The 19,251-nt window shown below is 42.5% G+C and overlaps 2 protein-coding genes across 4 annotated transcripts in view; one reads left to right on the top strand and one right to left on the bottom strand.

The window, feature by feature from the left end:
• Nucleotides 1-10,636, top strand: part of LOC110499016 (wings apart-like protein homolog) — a 47,710-nt gene extending 37,074 nt beyond the window's left edge. For 2 of the 3 annotated variants that reach the window (XM_021575817.2, XM_021575818.2), the window contains exons 13-20: nucleotides 1,416-1,492; nucleotides 3,946-4,124; nucleotides 5,059-5,174; nucleotides 5,678-5,842; nucleotides 6,024-6,243; nucleotides 6,411-6,499; nucleotides 7,998-8,093; nucleotides 8,326-10,636. In XM_021575817.2, coding sequence (XP_021431492.2) covers nucleotides 1,416-1,492; nucleotides 3,946-4,124; nucleotides 5,059-5,174; nucleotides 5,678-5,842; nucleotides 6,024-6,243; nucleotides 6,411-6,499; nucleotides 7,998-8,093; nucleotides 8,326-8,391 — 1,008 coding nt within the window. In that variant the 3' untranslated portion in view covers nucleotides 8,392-10,636. The remainder of the gene's footprint in view (nucleotides 1-1,415; nucleotides 1,493-3,945; nucleotides 4,125-5,058; nucleotides 5,175-5,677; nucleotides 5,843-6,023; nucleotides 6,244-6,410; nucleotides 6,500-7,997; nucleotides 8,094-8,325) is intronic. The other variant, XR_005037931.1, reaches the window with a different exon arrangement.
• On the bottom strand, nucleotides 9,244-11,657 carry LOC110499017. The gene has a single exon (XM_021575819.2). It carries the CDS (start codon nucleotides 11,552-11,554, stop codon nucleotides 10,892-10,894), a length of 663 nt encoding a protein of 220 aa, XP_021431494.1. The 5' UTR covers nucleotides 11,555-11,657; the 3' UTR covers nucleotides 9,244-10,891.
• Between the last annotated feature and the right edge of the window lie 7,594 nt (nucleotides 11,658-19,251).

Raw genomic sequence — 19,251 nt, 5'->3', positions numbered from 1 at the left:
TGCACATCCACTAATAATGACTAACTTCTGTTTGCAGGCATTATAGAACATTAACACGTCTCATAAACAAATCTCTCAAGCCCACTGCTAGTCAGTAGCCAGCTAATCTTTATATTTACAGTGTAGCCAAATTAGGTCTATTTGTTTGCCAACAAGTTAGAACAGTTGATCTTTTATGAATACACCCTCCTGTCCGTCTCCATCTGTTTTGAACAACAGCAGCCTGTTCATTTTGTTTAGATGGGCCACTTGATTTGAACATCTACCTGGATCCGAAGATGCTTTTGCTTCTCAGAATGAGAATCTTTTGATGCTCATTTCACATTTCTAAAACGCAGACTGGATAGTTTAGCACATAAGTCTGTGGCTAAAATGCTGCTACCTGTAAGTGGTACTGCAACGGCGTGTGCAGCAAACCGATCATGCATTTTCCACAATCATGGTGTCTGTGTGGGAAGGTGCACACAGCACAGAAGGAGTTAAGGAGATTTGAAACATTGTGCATAAACATGAATTGAAATTAATTTGATATATCGCCCAGCCCAGATTCTGGTGATATGTTAAGACATTGTAGTTCTGATGAGGTAGGAAAACGTGTGTGTACACACACACACACTACTGTGTTGGACAACACTTCTGACTACTAGAAGGCTGAAATGACATGAAAATTCATAATCAGGGTCAGGAGCCTCAGTCATAGCCCTTACTATAACTTATGTAAAGATAATTTTCGGTACTATTGTGTACTTTTTAGCCAGTAGTTCTGAAAGTAGCGCTCGTGTCAAAAGTGACCCTCAAACTGCGTACTACGTCATGTGCAGATATGTGCATTGCTCTCTTTCATGCTCTGCTGTGTGCAGCTTGCGAGCTGTCACGCAAATGACGAATGGCTGATTCTCATTGGCTGGAACTCAAATTGCTAGGGGGCTGGCCCACGAGGGGAAATGTAGAGAAAATGGCGCCGTACAGCTTCCAGTAAAGTCGCTTTCAAACTAGGGATTTCGTGGCTGATTTGAGGTAAATCAGTAATTCTGCTCATAGATTATGCATGTATGAACTACACATTGCCACATCCAGGCCAAAGCGGGAGGTAAAAAAATATAAAAAAATAACTAGTCGCAAAAATTCCGAAGCGTGTCTTTAATATCCGTTATAAACTATTGATGGGAAATGTTGATCTTAGTAACAGCTGCCCATGCCCCTCGAACCCTGCAGTTGCGCTCTGTTTCACTTTCAGACAGAGTACAGTGTATATTTAGATAGCAGGTTGCCGAGGTTAGATTACTGATCAAGTCTGTGAATCCAATGTGAGTCTCCTATAGGGGGCTCTGTGTGCTCTTGATTTGAGTTGGAACTGTTAATACATCGAATTCCCTGTGTAATTAACTTCCTCTGTGTCTTGTTGATTTGCGCAGGTAACTGTTCACAACCCAGAGAACCAGGGCTACCTGATTGCTTATAAGGACTCTCAGCTTATCTGCTCCTCAGCCAAGTGAGTGTCCTGTATGAGCGAGAACGAACACACACACACACACACCTGTATCACCAGACGGCAGCATTGAGTTTGATTGGTAGCCGTGCTGATTCAATGCATCAGTTTGGTGAATTTCCCCTCCCTCCACAGTTGACTGCGTCAGGAGCCAGTGATTCCTATCTGGCTTTACAACTGCAGACTTAGAATACTGCTGCCATCAGGTTTTTTTCTAGATCAAACAGGGGCGTAGGTGGTCGTTGTGGCAGGGTGCGCAGTCAGCCTGTCGTCTTGCCTGCATTTTTAGAGAATTTGAGGCCCACGTTAATAGAGCTGAGAGTTTTGCAGTTTTAAAGCAAATGTCCTATGTGTTTTTCCATGTTTAATGCGTGGTCTTTTGCTCAAACATAATAACAAAATATATATTGCTAAATTAATTGATTTGACTGTCTAGCTTTTATTTTGGTGATTGTTAGTGCTCAAAGATTTTATAAAAAAAATAGTTCATTATCTTTTCTACTTACTTCAAATGTCTTAAGTTTACACCGCTTTTTTCCATCTCAATCCAAGAATTCACATAGATCTTTGCCTTTTTATATTGATTGAAATGCACATGACTCCTCACTGACAGATTATATCCCAAGGATAATTCATGCACAAACGTTTCTGCATGGAGCCCTATGAGAAACATGGGGAAATGCCCATTTCCATCAGGGCTCTGTGTTGTAGTTTCCACATTTTTAACACTATGTCAATCACAGCATCCGCCCTCGCCCTGTCCGTGTTCCCCTCTGTAAAGCAAACTCTGCCACTTCTGTGCCTCCGCTCGGACCCATCAGCCCTCCATCAATACCCCCATTTCTCTCCCCTTGTAAGGGTCAGCCACCCTCCAAGTGTCCCAGTCCCCCACCCGCCTCGTTCCACCACAGCCACTTATCTGTTTAAACTCTTCCGTCCTTAACTGAATTAGCCTCGTCCCAGGCAGGGTGCGTTGACTGCAGCCGGGACCCTGACCGCCCTGCTCTGGTTCCTAACCCCTGCCTCACCCTTGGTGAACTGCACTTGCACCCCCAGCCAGGAGGCCTCTCCGACTGGGTAAAAGAAAGAACCGCTGTCAGATTTTACACAGAGGATTCACTAGCCACATTGATCGCTGCTGTGCTAATTCAATTACGGGGGGGGGGGGGAAATCAGAGGGGTCGAGCCACACAGCAGCTCAGATGCCCTCATTAACAACCGCCGCTCCCCCCCTCCCCACTCTAATGAATGAACTCTTCCTCCGCTCTCCTCTCTGCCTTAATAATAAATGACCCTCATTATCTCTAATCTCATTATTTAGCTATTTTGCATAAAGCTGTTTTGCTTCTGGTTAGCCATGCTGCCGGCGTGCGCGGCTGTTGCTAACCTTTTTGTTATAGGTGAAATTTACGCTCTGTTCTCTCCCGCTGCACACTGCCTTTTTCAAAGGTATTGGCTGGGATGCTGTCTGACTAATGGTGTCTATATGCGAAGAGAAACACTAGAGACGTGTTATTGCTCTTGTATCTTTTGCAGGCCTCTTTCCCCATGTATACGATCGCGGTTTCTGAACAATACAACAATCTCATAGGAAGAATTGTTGCCCTTTTTGAACTTTTTAAAAAGCTTATTTTCCAGACGCACTCTGTTTAGTGTTTTCATTCCGTGTGAAGTCCTTCCAGCGCCCGCATCCATATACTTTCAGTCCAGTCTTTTGTCAATCAAACGATCCTCCCATCAAATATGAAGACTATTCTTTCCCAGCACAACATCGGCAGGCTATAAGTTCAATGCCAAAATGAGAAACTATCAAGCTTGAATAGACATCGGCATAAGGGACCATAAATGGAAATTAGCTATATAGCTGAGTACCTTGTAGTTCAATACTGATGTTGTGCTTGACTTGATACATAAACAAATTACTCATTGGTGTCGCCATTTTAACCAATCGAGTGTGCTTGCATATACTCCCTTTAAAAAAAACTTAACTTGAAAAACAAATTTTAAAAAGCGGCAATAGTATTTTGTCTATCTTGAGACGCCAAGCTTTAAAATATTCAGAATTGATCTAAGATAACTCAAGAAAACATTTATTTGATTTGAGAGCACTTAGTCACACACTTTTGCATCTAGGATGTTTGGTGCAGTATTTCTCAAGTGAAATATGTTAATGAAATTAACAATTAGTCTTTTGCTTAATGACAACAAACGCCTATTTGAAGAATCCTTACTGTTGTTGACCAATCACCGATAAAGGGGCGTGCACTTCGGCTACCGACCTTTTGGCTTGCCTTGAGAGAAAAAGTGTACACGAACAGGCGAAAAAACCCTTGCCGTAGACCAAAACAAAAATGTCACAATGTCGTTATAACATATGCACAAACTGTTTCGGCTGGGAAGCATGCGGGCGTGTTATAACCCATTGCTAACCCATTGCCCCTGTGCGTTGTTGACAGGGCCCTGTGGCACTGCGAGGAGATGATCCAGCGCTACAGCCAGGAGACTGGGGTGAACAGTGCCCTGTGCTCAGCGGGCACCGCCCTGCCGTACGCCAGCCACAGCAATGTGGGTAAGGCCGTGGAGGACTGCATGAAGGCCATCATCGGCGTGCTGCTCAACCTCACCCATGACAATGGTGAGCACTACACACACACACACTGTATCATCTGGATATAGATTGTCCTGACCGGGCCAATGCCACTGCGGTGGTTGTAAATTATGATGGTTATTGAGTAAATTTGCATACCTACACTATCTTTTTTTTAAAAATGTTTTTATTTTTTTATCCCCTTTTCTCAATTTCGTGGTATCCGATTGTCTCATTGCTGCAACTCCCGTACAGACTCAGGAGAGGTGAAAGTCGATAGCCGTTCATCCTCTGAAACACAACCCAACCAAGCCGCACTGCTTCTTGACACAATGCCCACTTAACCCGGAAGCCAGCCACACCAATGTGTCGGAGGAACACCTAGCGACCGTGTCAGCGTGCACTGCGCCAGGCCCGCCACAGGAGTCGCTAGTGCGCATTGGGACAAGGATATCCCTGCTGGCCAAACCCTCCCCTAACCCGGACGACGCTGGGCCAATTGTGCACCGCCCCCATGGGTCTCCCGGTCGCGACAGAGCCTGGACTCTAACCCAGAATCTCTAATACCTACACTACGTTGTGCACTCGCCGCTCCTTCATAGAAGTGCTTTAAGATGACACCTAAAGACATTCAGCTTCCCAAAAATGTTATGCACATAACTGTTGAGGTCCCGTCGTAACTTTGTTTTACTAGGGTCGGGGCAATACCAGTATCGCCGTACTTGTTAGCCTCATGGCAAGGAGTCCTAACACAAAGCAGGTTTAACTTCTTTAGGAAAACAGCTCTAATGAAACAAACGTTGTTGTCATCGTGATTCACATTTTATGTATTTTCCAAGCTATAGAACACAATATTTTACTAACAGCAGGTTTTTAAAGGACCAAAGGGTTTGGTCTACTTCATGTTTTCATTTGTGCTATGGAAAAAATATCGCAGTACTGGTATCGTCACAGCTGTATGTTCTACCCCTTGTGTGTGTAGAGTGGGGAAGCACGAAGACAGGCGAGCAGGAGGACATGATCATGACAGCTTTGAACTGTGTGCTCCGCGTGCCACAGTACCTTCATCAGGAGAGGAGGTTCGACATCCGAGTACTGGTGAGCATCATCATTACCCATGTATCACATTGCAGCCATGGCTTTGGTTAGATGGGTTTCCAGGGCCCATATTTATAAAGTGTCTCTCCTGTCCATGTAATTGTGTTCATTGTGATCTGAAAGGTCACTGATCCTAGATCAGCACTCAAACTCTGAGACGCTTTATGAATATGGGCCCTGGCTTCCTAGATTTTTTCGTGTTGTTTTTGTCCCCAGTTCGATTACCATTCCTCTGTAAGGAACTTACATGGATGTGTTTCAACTCGACCTAGTTGATAGATAAGGGTCTAAGTGTAGGGGATGATATTGAAGTGTATGTCCATTTTGAGGTGGGATTGTCTCTGCTTCCCAAATGGCACTCTATTCCCTTTAAAGTGCACTACTTTTGACCTGGGCCCATAGAGGGTGTAATTTGGGACACAACTCGTGTCTGCAGAGTCTGGGTCTTAGAGAATGGTACTCTAGGTGTGTGTATGTCTCAAGTGCGATGGTTCTCCATGCAGGGTCTGGGTCTGCTGATCAACCTGGTGGAGTACAGCGCCAGGAACCGCCACTGTCTGATGGAGATGGAGATGGACGGAGGAGCTCCCTTCAACTCTGTCCTGGTGGCTGACAAAGAGGAGCTCAAGACGGAAGGATCGCTCACTGCCATCGCTGCCCTGGTGCAGGTGGGTTAGAGAGCCGATGTGGTGTGTGTCCGGGCGAGCGTGTGAGCGTGTTCATAGGTCAGGTTGTGTACATTTTCAGTGAGCGTTATACGATCTCTCTTAGGCATAGATCTGGAAGGGTGGATGAACTGATTACATGCAAGCGCAAACCTTTCTGACTTTATGCGTTTTGCGCCCTCAGCTCTTCCTCCAGCGGGAGCAAGCGGCCATAGCGGCAGAGGCGGAGACGGATGACTTCATCAATGACGTGCCCAAACCCAAGCTGGACCAGAGCGGCGAGTGGCAGGAGTCTGGTGGCGAGATCCAGTGGGTGGCCTCGGAGAACAACAACACCAACGCAGTCAGCGAGAAGGAGAAGGCCAAGAAAGAGGAGGAAAATGAGGAGCTAGACCTTACCAAAGGTAATGACCTACCTGGTTAAATAAAGGCTAAATAAATCAAAACATGTAATAGATCCATACTGACATTAGGTAACTTGAGTAGAACCTATGTTTTGGATTAAAAATGAGGCATTGCTGAATCGGATGTTGTAGTAATATTGGCGACTCTTTCTCTTCTCCCTCTGCAGCACTGCAGCATGCTGGGAAGCACATGGAGGACAGCATCGTGGCCTCCTACACTGCTCTGCTACTGGGCTGTCTCTGCCAGGGGAGTCCGGTAAGGCAACTCTCCTGACGTTCTGAGCACCACGGCTTCTCTAAATAATCAAATCAAAGGTTTTATATAAAGTGCATTTCAAAAGGTCATTCAAATGAAGAAGATTAAAAAATATGTAAAAAAAACACAAAAACAGATGAATCAAAGATATAACAAAAAAGTTTTCTGTAATAACAGTTCCATCATTACATAATGGATGACATGGACCTAGTTTGGGATTGTTCACTAGACACTTAGATTTAGGCTACGTTTTCCGTACCATTTTGGTCATTTAGCAGACGCTCTTTTCCAGAGGTAGGGAAGGCTTACGAATCCATTGTATACAGATGCACTTGGCTAGTGCTGAGGTCGCCCTCAGGTATACCTTTCTGAATATTCTGTTCTTTTCCAATGTGCCCAACCTGAACTTCAAATACCCACATCATCTTTAAGACACACTCGTCATCGACGCCTCGTTCGAACATCGGCAGTGAACATCCGTCATTTTAAAAGCCTTTCAGGGACCATCAATGTTTTCCTTCAGAATTGCGGTCTTAAAAGTTTCACGGCCCACTGTCGAGAGGAAAATAAAAGCGGAGTTGATTTTTATCTCTGCTTTAATGGCCTTTTTCTCTTTTGAAGATTGTTATTAGCGATTCAATGATGCCTTGAGAGCTTAGTGCATCTCTAGTAATGGACTCTCTCCCACGGTCTCTCCCAATGGGCCGTTAGGTTGTGATTGATTGTGCCACGGTCATTATCTCTCTCTGATAAACCTCTACCGATCCCAGGCTGTAGTTTTAATCTGGACAGGGGCTCTGTGTTTTAACTCGAAGGTCACACCTCAGACTTCTGTTTCGTGTTAAACAAAATGGTTGTGGCCTGCCTGGTCTAGTGGTCTAAGCAGCTGCCTATGAAACACATACAGCTTCCAGCATGGATTCGATTCCGGCTCTTGTAGCGCTCTCTCCTATGTTAACTCTCTACCACTGTCCTCCCTAATAAAACACAAAAAAATGTGGGGAGTAGGGTGCCCCACTCCTTTAAAATTAAACCAAAAACGGTTTAGCTTCACTATAGGACTGTATATGTTTTCAATTAAATGAATTCAGAAGTTTTAGCCTTAACTTGCCTGAATACTGCTTTCAAGAGGAAACACCAGCGCAATGGACGGCTGAGTGTACTTAAAAGCAGTGGATCGGCCGTCCTAGCGCCTCTGACCACAGAACATTTGGAAATCATTTTATTTTAAATTCCCCGACAATTCTACATGCATCACCACCGTTCGTCGACACCCAGCATGTAACCTACTGCACACGGTCAACCTCGGATTTGATGGTTATTACAGTGACTGCTTGTTTTCCCTCTGAGATGATACGGACATTTGTTTATCACTAGAATTACTGTGATCTGACACAACATTATGCATCTGCCTGTTGTGGTTTATTTCATCAGCGATTGGAAATGTGAGTAGAACTAACAAAGGATTCTGTGTTGATTCATTTGTCTTCTCTTTCAGATGAATGTGACTACTGTGAGGGAAAACCTGCCCAAAGGAGATTTCTCAATAATGACAGAAATGCTCAAGAAGTTCCTAAATTTCATGAATCTTACTGTAAGTTCTCTCACATTTTAAAAGATAAAATGTCTGCCTTACAAGTGTCTGCCTTAAGGTCTTTTATTGTGGCCTCTTTGTGTCATTGAGCTTGTACAGGCTAATGACTAATATCCCAGTCTGGCCCCTGTAGCCTTATATCTGAATAGGGATTTGTGTGGAGAGAGTGTGTGGTAACTGACCTTTGCTCTATCGTTCTATCCCTCCCTCCCTCTCATCGCTCTCTCCACAGTGTGATGTGGGCACCGCAGGGCAGAAGTCCATCTCTCGGGTCATTGACTATCTGGAGCACTGTTAGAGGCCTGACTCTGTGGGGAGGGACTACACTGGGGGCTGACCGCTCGCTCGCCTCACACAGAGACCAAGTCCAGACACACACACACAGCCTGCTAATAACAACCACCTATCTTCATCATCGTCAACACCACGTTCACTATACATACTGCGATGGCCTCCCTTCAAACACGCGAGGCCTGAAGCACTGTTTCAGGCCTCCCTTCAAACACGCGAGGCCTGAAGCACTGTTTCAGCATTCCACCGCTCCTATTGTGACGTCTGTTTGGAACAGGAGAACTCTGAGCCGATAACATAAAATAAGGACAACCTTCCGTTTATATTCTAGACGTTCTGTGTTCCAAACACTGTTTTTATTTTATTTTTTCTGTTCCCTCACAAAATTGTAATTTATGATTCTCAGAATGATATTCATTAAATGCAGATTTTTTGGGGCGGGGTTTGTGGCCCTTTTTCTTCATTCGATACCCCCAATTGTGCTATTCAGGTTGTACATTTTATATAAACTCCTTGTATCCCAAATCGATATGTTGCCTTCTTGCTACATCTGCCACATCCTCCATTGTTTTTTCTGCCTGCTGTAAAAGATGTCTCTCTCGCTGCCTCCCTCCCTCTGTTTACTTCCGATTTGTCATCAAAGTGCCTGTGTGCCTGAACCCCCCCTCCCCTCCTCTGAAACCATAGAAAGCATTCAGCAATGACCCACACAACTGGAATAGGAACGCAAAGCAAAAGCTCTCAGCCCGCTTTGAAATGCTGAAAGCCCCCAGAGCCCAATGGCCCCACTGCACTGAAGCGCTTTTATTGCCTTCACGACTGTCCTTTTTGTGTGTGTGTGTGTGTGTGTGTGTGTGTGTGTGTGTGTGTGTGTGTGTTCTAAAAACCTCTGTCTTTGAGTGGAGAGTGTAAAAAGTTTTTAGAAATGAACAAATAGATTTTCTTTCCGTTTCGAAGTACATGGAGTGGCGAGGATGAGAGAATTGCTAGTTTGGTGAGCACCTCACCTCTGTCCAAGTCGATACTTTCGGAGATTGTAGTTCTTCAAGGACAAACCTGAAATGGTCCTCATCTGTAGTTTTCACTAACGTGAGAGAACTACATAATTTTTTCTGTAGCCCCCCTATCATTATTGGTTATGGCCAACAGGAAAGTATGGATGTTTGTCTTTAATTTGTACTGCAGAGACTATTGGGTCTGCATGACCACAGTGCTTCAGCTAGCTGTTAAAGGCTGTAGAACACACAAGTGTTGGTTTTCTGTTTCTGAATAAATACATGCCAGTCTGGCATTAAGTTATATTCTTCTTCTTCTCTTCAATGCTTCAATTTCTTTTTAAGCTTTTCTCCAAAAAATCAACTGGACTAAAAGGATACAGTATATATGTTTTGCTTTTTAATTTAAGCACTTGAATTGATAAGAGCGCTGTTGTTCATGAACTGAGCCTCTCGGTTTAACGGTTGCTGTATCCATACTTACTCAGTTCTGAGTTTCATAATGTGATGCCCATTATATAACCAACCTGTTTAATAGCCAGTGTTCTCAGTTTTGTTCAACTCAGGCTTGATTGGGACTGCTATGGGCTGCATGACGTTGTCAGCTAATTAATTGGGTATATGCTGTTTTCTCCTGTAAAATCCTCTTATCCCAGCTTGAATGCGGAGGTTAGTCGGTCGTGGGGCTGTTTGGGGTTAAGATGTACAGAATTGGGGAGATGAAGTTTCCCCATTTTATTTCCTAAAGTTGCGTTCGTTCCCCTTTGTATATTTCCGACATGTTTTTGTTTCTCTTCTAAAGACGCGCACGCACACTCACAGCCATGCAGGCATGAAAGCTTCAGCCATCTCCATGCACACACCCTCATCAATACTTTCTAAGCTGTTAAGCCTCTTGTATTTCAATCTGATGTACGCTGTAGTCGGGAGCCACACCAGTCGTTTTTTTTGTTTTGTTTTTTTTAGCTTAATTAACACTTCTGAAGTTTACAAGAGCTTTATTCACAAATCTGGAAATGGATGGAACAATGTAAATACTTTTGTAAATATTGCCTATTGGAAATTTAGAAATGGTAGACTACTTTTCTGAATCCAATCCAATTTATTTTATACAGCATTTTCAGTTGTGTTATTTGAAAGACAGATTTAAAAAGGTGTAAAAAGCCAAATGCAGGAACATGCTCTTTGTACCAATTTCAAGAATGTCTTTGGTTACTTGTATATAATTTTAACTTGAATAAAAATTGCTACTTTCAGTACATCTGTGTCTGATACTTTTGTGTCATGTTTTTTAATAATATATTGCTCTTTTATGCAGCATAAACTGCCCCTATAACTTTCAGACTTGCAAAAGTAGACCGAACTGTGAGGGGGAGAAAAAGTCAGATGCCAAATTGTTAAAATGCGTTTTTACTTGAGCCAGATAATCTACACAGGGTATCAAACACGAATCAACATGTTTTTTTATGAAAAGAAAATAAACAATTACGAAGCACAAACAAATAAAACCAGTTATTTTGTGCCACTAGTTCTCTCCCACAGGTTCATAAACCCTCTAAGCTCTGCCTTCTGGTCTTCGCAGGGCGCACGCATCACGTTCCCACTGTCTCTACATGCGGTATCGTATGCACCTGGCCCAGGTAGCTCAACAGTTGAGTCTTCTGCTGTATCGTTCACTGTTGGCATGCCAGTTGGGGCCGTGCGCTCTAGCTCGGTGCTCTCAAGTTCAGTGGTGCTGAAATCCGTGCCGCAGGGCCTGTCCTGCAACAACTCGCTGAGCGTCGATATGTATATCTGCGCCATCTGAAGAGTCTCTGACTTGGACAGCTTCTTGTCGCTCTCCAGGTTGGGGATGACGCTCCTGAGGCGGTCGAATGCGACATTGAGCCCGAGCATCCTCCTCCTCTCGCGGGAGTTTGCAGCCATACGCCGACGCCTTTGCGCTCTATCGATGGTGCTCCGGTCCTGCTCAATGTATCTGAGCCCTGGTAATCTGAGCTCCACAATAGCGCACGGGTCACACTTTCCCCTGCGCTCTGCCCTCTCTTCTATCCAACTGGTCTGCACAAGAGCTCCATGTGGACCGTCTATACGACGCGCTTGCACTTTCAAATCCGCACCAGTGTCTGCGTCTCTGGAGATAAATGGCACAAATAGACTTTTGCGGCGTGGCATTGTCCTGAGCAGGGTGTAGATTCAACGGTGCAGACGTGTAACTGAACTTCTAGACCCGTCCCTTAAAGTTTTGGGTGTGAAGGGGAGCATTTATTGACAAACGCCAGAGCTTGTAAGGATGCTATGGGCGTGGCGAGGGTCGTGTGCACGTAATGAATAGAGTTGGATCCCTTTGATAATGTCAGCAGGAAGTCTATTAACCAAGTTCATCAAAAGTGGATTAGGTCCATCTGAGTGATTACTGGGTGCACGGGGCTTGGCTCTGGGGAGGCGTGTGATCAGGCCACTTTTAGAGCTCGTTGTCTATTCATTATTTTATTCAGATGTAGGCTATTGGCAGAGCATAGGCTATGAATGTCTTGTTATTTCTGCAAAAAAAATACTGAATTAAAACATACCTTTTTGATCATTGCAACCATGGAATAATATAAATTGTAATCAAATAATATAGGCCTTTATGAGATATCCTGACTACAAACACTACAACATCTTCACAAAGTGATTTGCAGGCCTGTTATTTGAAATCAAGGGTCTAGCCTCACGCTCACAGAAGAGAGGAAAACCTTGGGTGAAATAATGATACATAAATGTGTCTAAAAAGCGACATTAACAGCAGGCTAATTGACTTGCCACATACGCAGTGCTTAAACTAATCCGTTTACCCGTGCCCACTAAAGAGATGTGGGGAGGGGGAGAAAAAGTCAGATGCCAAATTGTTAAAATATGTTTTTACTTGAGCTTACACAGTTCGGTCTTCTCCGCGCACATTGTAACTGCGGTAACGCTTTTCATACCACAGCCTCTCCAAAAAAACAGCATATAAACCAATAACAGGCTACACATATATTGAAGACTGGTCTGCAAGTTGGAGAGCTTCAGTAACGCGTGGTGAGGTTGGGTATAGGCCTAGGAGGTCCTGACAGTTGTTGGCACACTCCGCATATTAAAATTAATGAAGCGTCTCATTGAACCGAGGACACGGGCCTGCGATCAAACCCTGCCGGATGGGTAGATTAGAGCCCCCCCGTCACGAGGGTAAATTGGGGTGCATGCATGCCTGTCAGAGCAAGACAAGAAGAAACGAGACCAAATTTCACTGACTAGATTAAAGGTGGAGGGTATAACGGGCATTTTTTTTCTTTTCAGTGTTTGCCATCGACGACATAAGATTCAAACCGGACGCACGAGCCAAATTGAAAGGAGAGGCACACGCTTGTAAGAAATCATTAATTTGGGCGGCGCGTCGAGTAAAGTAGATCTAATAAAACAAACGCATTCCAATGAACAAATGATTTAACCGTAAATTGTTCAACTCTACTCGATTTAATCCCAAAATATGAATTTGAATAGGCCAAGACAAACAATTGATTTGAGAAAATGTATTCCTTTCCTATTGGATTAAAACGGATCAAGAGTCTGAAAAATTATTTTGTGATGATGATTTGATTATTCATGATAGAGCAGGCTAATAAGCCACTGCTTTTAGCAAAGAATAATTAAAACATCACTGTATTCTTCAAACTGATTTGTTTCATTTTCACAAATTAGCCTAATCTTCAAACAAATTAGTATTTTACTGGGAGAAGAAAAGGGGAGCATTCATCTAGGCCTATTGGACACAAATGTAGTTCATAATAACAGAGGAAACAGAACCCATTATCGTTGCTATATACAGTAGAGGTTACACGCAATGTTCCCGCAAATTTTGGGGCGAACTGATCCAATTTTAGATCTTGTGAGCGGAAATTTGAGCATTGTGAGAATTTTGTGCAACTTCCTCTGCTCGTCAGTGAACACTGAGGCTGTACCCATACAGTTTAAGACAGTAGTCAATGGGCTATTGCGGCTATTTGAGCATAATGTAGGCCTACCAACAAAACTAATGGAGCAAATCCCATAACATTTTCACATGGACATAACTTTTGATTTATATGATATAGCCTTCAGTAGCCTATAAGTGGTGTACAGTACATTGCATGGGCTTGACAATTATTCAACCTTTTTTTAAACTTGGTCTGTAACCCCATGGGCCAAGTAGATGACTGTAAATTGTACGGTATTGTGTTGTATGATGCAAGAAACCACTTTACAAAATACAATTAATTATTATTACCATACAGAGAATTAGAGAATTAGACCCCTCTGCATATTGGCTTATTTACACATTCAAGTCTGTCTCAAAATACGACAGTGCCCCTTTAAGACAGAAGCTGCGTTTGAATATTCATAAAATACACTAACGTACTATTTGTGACGTGATGGGAGTATATATAGTATGCTTATTGGTCATAGTATGGATATAGTTAGTATGCCAACATTTCGCGGATGTCGTACTAAATTCGCCAAAATACGAAGTGTACATACAGTGGACACTTTTTCCGTACTTTTAGAGCCCATAATGCAATTCTTCATAAATGGGCGTGGCTTCACAACGTTTTCAGATTTGAAGAAAATGTCGCAGAGAGCGGATAAAAATTCGTTGCTCTAACTAATTATGATACATTTTAACGAAATGTTGAGCAATGTAATAAAGAAATAAGTAACGTTACGAACCGCATAGCATTATAGCAGTACCCAGGTAGCAAAAACAGATTTTATAAACGTTTTTTTAAGGTGTTGGATTGGTTGTCTAAACATTCTGAATTGCATTCAGATAAATGTTCGGTTTTGGTTAAAGTGTAGGGGACAGATTACATTTTGTAAATGTTTGTCATAGGTGTCATCAACGTTTGGTAAACGTTGTTATTTGTGTAATTTACAGCGTTGGCTATTAGTTCCTTTTTAAATGTTAATGAACATTGGCAAACGTTTATAATGGTGATTTTACAACGTTCGTTTGGTTGGGTTTCAAACGTCCATCAACGTTCACCAATGTTTAACAAACGTTGGTTAACGATGGTAATAGGTGTTATATGCGATGAATGATTCAACTAATAAAGACAGGAAATTTCAGCTATATAGTTTTTTTTTTTTTTACCAACAAGGAAATACAAAATACAATATAAAACTGTTAATTACTAACTCTTGATTAACTATGATTGGATTGATAACTATTTACATGACTGAAAAGGGGACTATAATACATAACCTTTTATTTATTTAACCAACAAGGAAATACAAAATACAATATAAAACTGTTAATTACTAACTATTGATGAACTATAATTGGATAAGCAACTAATTACATTACTATTTCCCTGGACTCCATGCTTGTGCTCCTTCTGTTTCTTGGGCTTCTGTCTCTATTATTTCCGGTGCTGTGGTCTGAAACAAAGCAACTGAGTGTTAAAACTCATCATTGGACTAGTAACATTTATTTGTATTTCAATGCAAGGTGACTTGGTCTATGTTACTTTGAAACATATGTGTCAGCGAACACACCCTGGGCTTGGCTTGAGAAATCCGAAGCAGCAGTAATTTACTTGGCAAAAGGAGAATTATGATCCGAAGAACACAAGGCAAGGGGGTAACGTAATGTTACGGCTGGTCAGCTGGCTGGTTAACTAGCATAACGGTAAAGTTAGTGTTAATTAACCTAGTTTACCTTGTACTAAAACGTTAACAAACTTAACGTTAGCTAGCTAACTCCAGGCATTCATTTGTTTAATAATTTAACACCAACACTGATTGCATAATGAAAAGCTAATGTTACATGTTATCACATATACAAATTACCAAGTGACCCGACGACGTTACTGCAGTGAATTCACTTAAGGGGCAGTAAGAAAAGAGCGTCTTGTCTGCACTCAAGTGGTCGCGCATATCAGCATTCCGCAGGCAAGTTGATGGAACTGTGCGTTTTTATGGCAATGGGAGTGCAAGCAAAAGTTAATTTTGAAACCTAGTGACAATGTTTATAAACGTTGGCCAAGAGTTCCCTTTCGTACGTGTCAAACAGTACCAAATCCCTACCTATTGGCTATGTTGACGTTGGACTAAGTTTCAAATACATGAATTTTTAAACGTTTATTTTGAAAACTACTGACAACGTTTATAAATGTTGGCCAAAAGTTCCATTTCATACGTGTCAAACAGTACCAAATCTCAACCAATTGGCACCGTTGGAATATGTTTCAAATACATTCTTTTTTTAACGTTTATTTAGGAATGTTGATAGAACGTTGGTACAACGTTTGGTTTTGCAACACCAATATACAACCTTTCCCAACCTAAGTCCAACATTGGTTTAGGTTCCAGGAACATTTTGTGCTACTTGGGTATGTACCGGTGTGTTAGTTAACATACGATAGGTAACTAGCTATCTGCTATCTAACTAACTACCCAATGTTTATTGACTTGATTATTCACATCATTCTTAGCTAAATGGTATAATCGTTGTGTGTTTCAATGGACATTGTTAATCTATTCAGATTTCAGAGCATATTCGCGCAGAATAACTGATGAATTTACAAACGCTCAACACCCGTTGAATATGGCCGGTGTAAACATTGCCAAAAAAAAGGCGTAATTAAATTATTGCCAGCAGCACAGTTAGAGTCACCAACCCTCTGGATAACATGAAAACAGCCTAACCAGATCTGCTAGGGCGAGTAAAATGGTCAGAGTGAGGATTTCTCTCGTTTGTGTCTGGAAGTTCCTAGCCAAAGTTAGCCAGTTAGCTTGGGTGCTTGACTATCGTTGAACGCTCAGATTTTTTATTTATTTTACTTTTATCTCACCTTTATTTAACCAGGTAGGCCAGTTGAGAACAAGTTCTTATTTACAACTGCGACCTGGCCAAGATAAAGTAAAGCAGTGCGACACAAACAACACAGAGTTACATATGGGATAAACAAACGTACAATTAATACACAGTTGAAAAGTCTATATACAGTGTGTGCAAATGTAGTAAGATTAGGGACGTAAGGCAATAAATAGGCCATAGTAGAAAAATAATTACAATTTAACAATTAAACACTGGAGTGATAAATGTGCAGAAGATGAATGAGCAAGTAGATATACTGTGGTGCAAAGGAGCAAAAAATAAATAATAATAACAACATAGGGATGAGGTAGTTGGGTGGGCCATTTACAGATGGGCTATGTACAGGTGCAATGATTGGTAAGCTGCTCTGACAGCTGATGCTTAAAATTAAGTCTCCAGCTTCAGTGATTTTTGCAATTTGTTCCAGTCATTGGCAGCAGAGAACTGGAAGGAAAGGTGGCCAAAGAGGAGTTGGCTTTGGGGGTGACCAGTACCTGCTGGTCCCGTGCTACGGGTGAGTGCTGCTATGGTGACCAGTGAGCTGAGATAAGGCGGGGCTTTACCTAGCAAAGACTTATAGATGACCTGGAGCCATTGGGTTTGGCGTCGAATATGAAGCGAGGACCAGCCAACGAGGGCAAACAGGTCGCAGTGGTGGGTAGTATGTGGGGCTTTGGTGACAAAACGGATGGCACTGTGATAGACTACAGGATCAACCCTACTCCTCGGCCAGAGCATCCAGTGTGCGCTCTGAATTTAGGAATGGACAATCTGTCAACGTTCTGGATTTACAAACGTCCAGAGCGTACTCTGGAACTCCAGATTGAATTGACAAACACACCCAAAATCATAAAATGTTTAGCTAGTCATTTGTTATGCTAACAAGCTAGCAAGAGGTTGCATAGCAACAGCATCATCTTCCGGTAGACATGCACATTTCTAGTAAGCTCAACTGAAACGATACATTTAGTTTACAGTATACTAAAATGAACTAATAGTATGTAGTAAATACTAATTTGTATGTAGTACACAGTATGTTAGTATGGGTATTCGAACACAGCTAGAATCTTTTTACCTGACTGGCTTTTCAAATACATCTTGAAATGTAGCCTACATGTTTTGTGCTCTTGTAGGAAGCAGTAACTCCCCATTGCTGACCTATACTTATCTATAACCGGGCTAATAAATTGCTAAATAGCAAAGAATATCAGCAAATGTGCACATGCAAGGCTCTGATCTGATCTGAAAAGTGGATTCACTTATGGGCGATTGAAAGACCGCTGGTGCTCTGCCCCGGCCAATAGAATTCTACTCTGTTGAGCTCTGGCTCTACCTACAACAAAATCACAGAGTCAGTCTTGCAAAGTTAGATTTGTTTTGGTTTGTTGCATTGAACAGGGGCTGATATAATGTTGATTCGATCCCTGAAAAACGTTGATAGTGCAAACTAATGGGGCGAACTCAGTGAAGTTCAATATCTTGCCCCTGCGCGGCATGGCATTTCTTCTGTGGCGCAGTCCTGGAGGAAGTGCACGGCCGCGCACGTGCACCGTTTAGAATGAGCATTGGTTATATGGCACCTTTTATAAAATATAAACTTGCCAGGCTGATCATTTGTATAGGGTCAAAATGTTGTAAATTCGATTCTGTCTATAATCCGGGGCCCACTTATAGAGATAGATAGAGGAGCCATCTTTGTACCTGTGCCATTATAGCGTCTGTGACCACATCGGCCACGCCATTAATGCAATCTCTATTTTGAAGTAGTCAATTTTCTTCTTCAAAATTGACTGTTCCCTCCTGATGACTCGGTTGGACATGATTTCAACAGGGTCACCAGAGGGGGATCACCCAATGAAGTTGGACGCATTGAGGTATAATACGAACTGGAGACTGCGCCGAAGATGTTGACTGTTGTTTTCAAGGTAATCTACTAAATCTTCTCATAAGCCAATATATGGACCTTCTCCACCTGGGTTGCATTCGGTTTATACGGACCAAAATGACATGTGCACTAGCATTCGGTGAGCAGCGCGAGCAGCGACAACGTCATCACGTCTTCCAAAAACATGGAGGACATGGAGGAATATAAAATGTTACTATCTTCGGCTGTGAGTGTTGGGGGGAAAAATTGGCCTCAGCGACAGTTATTATAATAATTGAATGGATGTTTTGTGCACAAAGGTGATGAGTAAAATGTCTTATTAGAAATGTTCAAATTGGACTTCTCTATGTGGCCGTCTATAGAAATTGCCTTTCTGGGCCGGGCGTCAGTTAAACTGCAGTACCGACGCAAAACTGTAGTTGAAACTGTGTTTTTAGGCCGGAACCCTGGCCTCTTAGTTGGAAGGCCCACCAAGTTTACTTCATTACAATGGTGGAAACCCTCAATGGCGCTCCCTATGTTAATACTGCCCTTTGGCCACTAGAAGCCTCTATCATTCTCTATGAGCCAACTTCATTAATAGCTTAATCTTGTCGGTGCTTGTGACTACCATGCCTAGAGATGGCGATAGCGAGCCCTTTCCATCATCCTAGGCATAGACAGAAGTAGACCACATAATCGATAAAGATCAGTCGCCCTGATACGTCTGGATGTTTCAGTGTTATGTTTCATGATGAGGAAAGTTTGAGAAGACCGTTCAAAGTCAAGTTCCCATAGAATATGAAATCGTAAGGCCTACTAAACTATGGACATGACCTGAAGGCTTGCTGTTATTTTGCGACACCCAATCTGTAGGCTTCGTGGAGGTAATTATGGATCTTATTAAATTATTATCAGATTAGGCCATGGTCACTGAAGGAGGGGTGGCCCATAGGCTATGTGGGTACAGAACATGTCTGGCTATCACGTAAAATGTTTACCCTTCCAATTTGATCATAATCGTGGACTATGGATATTCTGTCTCATTTCCAAATTCTTCACGTACATGAGTAAATAACCACTTTCTCCATTCTACACTGAGGTGAGGAGGCTATTTTGAAATAACTT

Source organism: Oncorhynchus mykiss, chromosome 20 (genome assembly GCF_013265735.2).
Source record: "Oncorhynchus mykiss isolate Arlee chromosome 20, USDA_OmykA_1.1, whole genome shotgun sequence".
NCBI lineage: Eukaryota > Metazoa > Chordata > Actinopteri > Salmoniformes > Salmonidae > Oncorhynchus > Oncorhynchus mykiss.
Note: the sequence above shows the minus strand (reverse complement) of the source record. Positions and strands in the feature narration are given on the sequence as shown.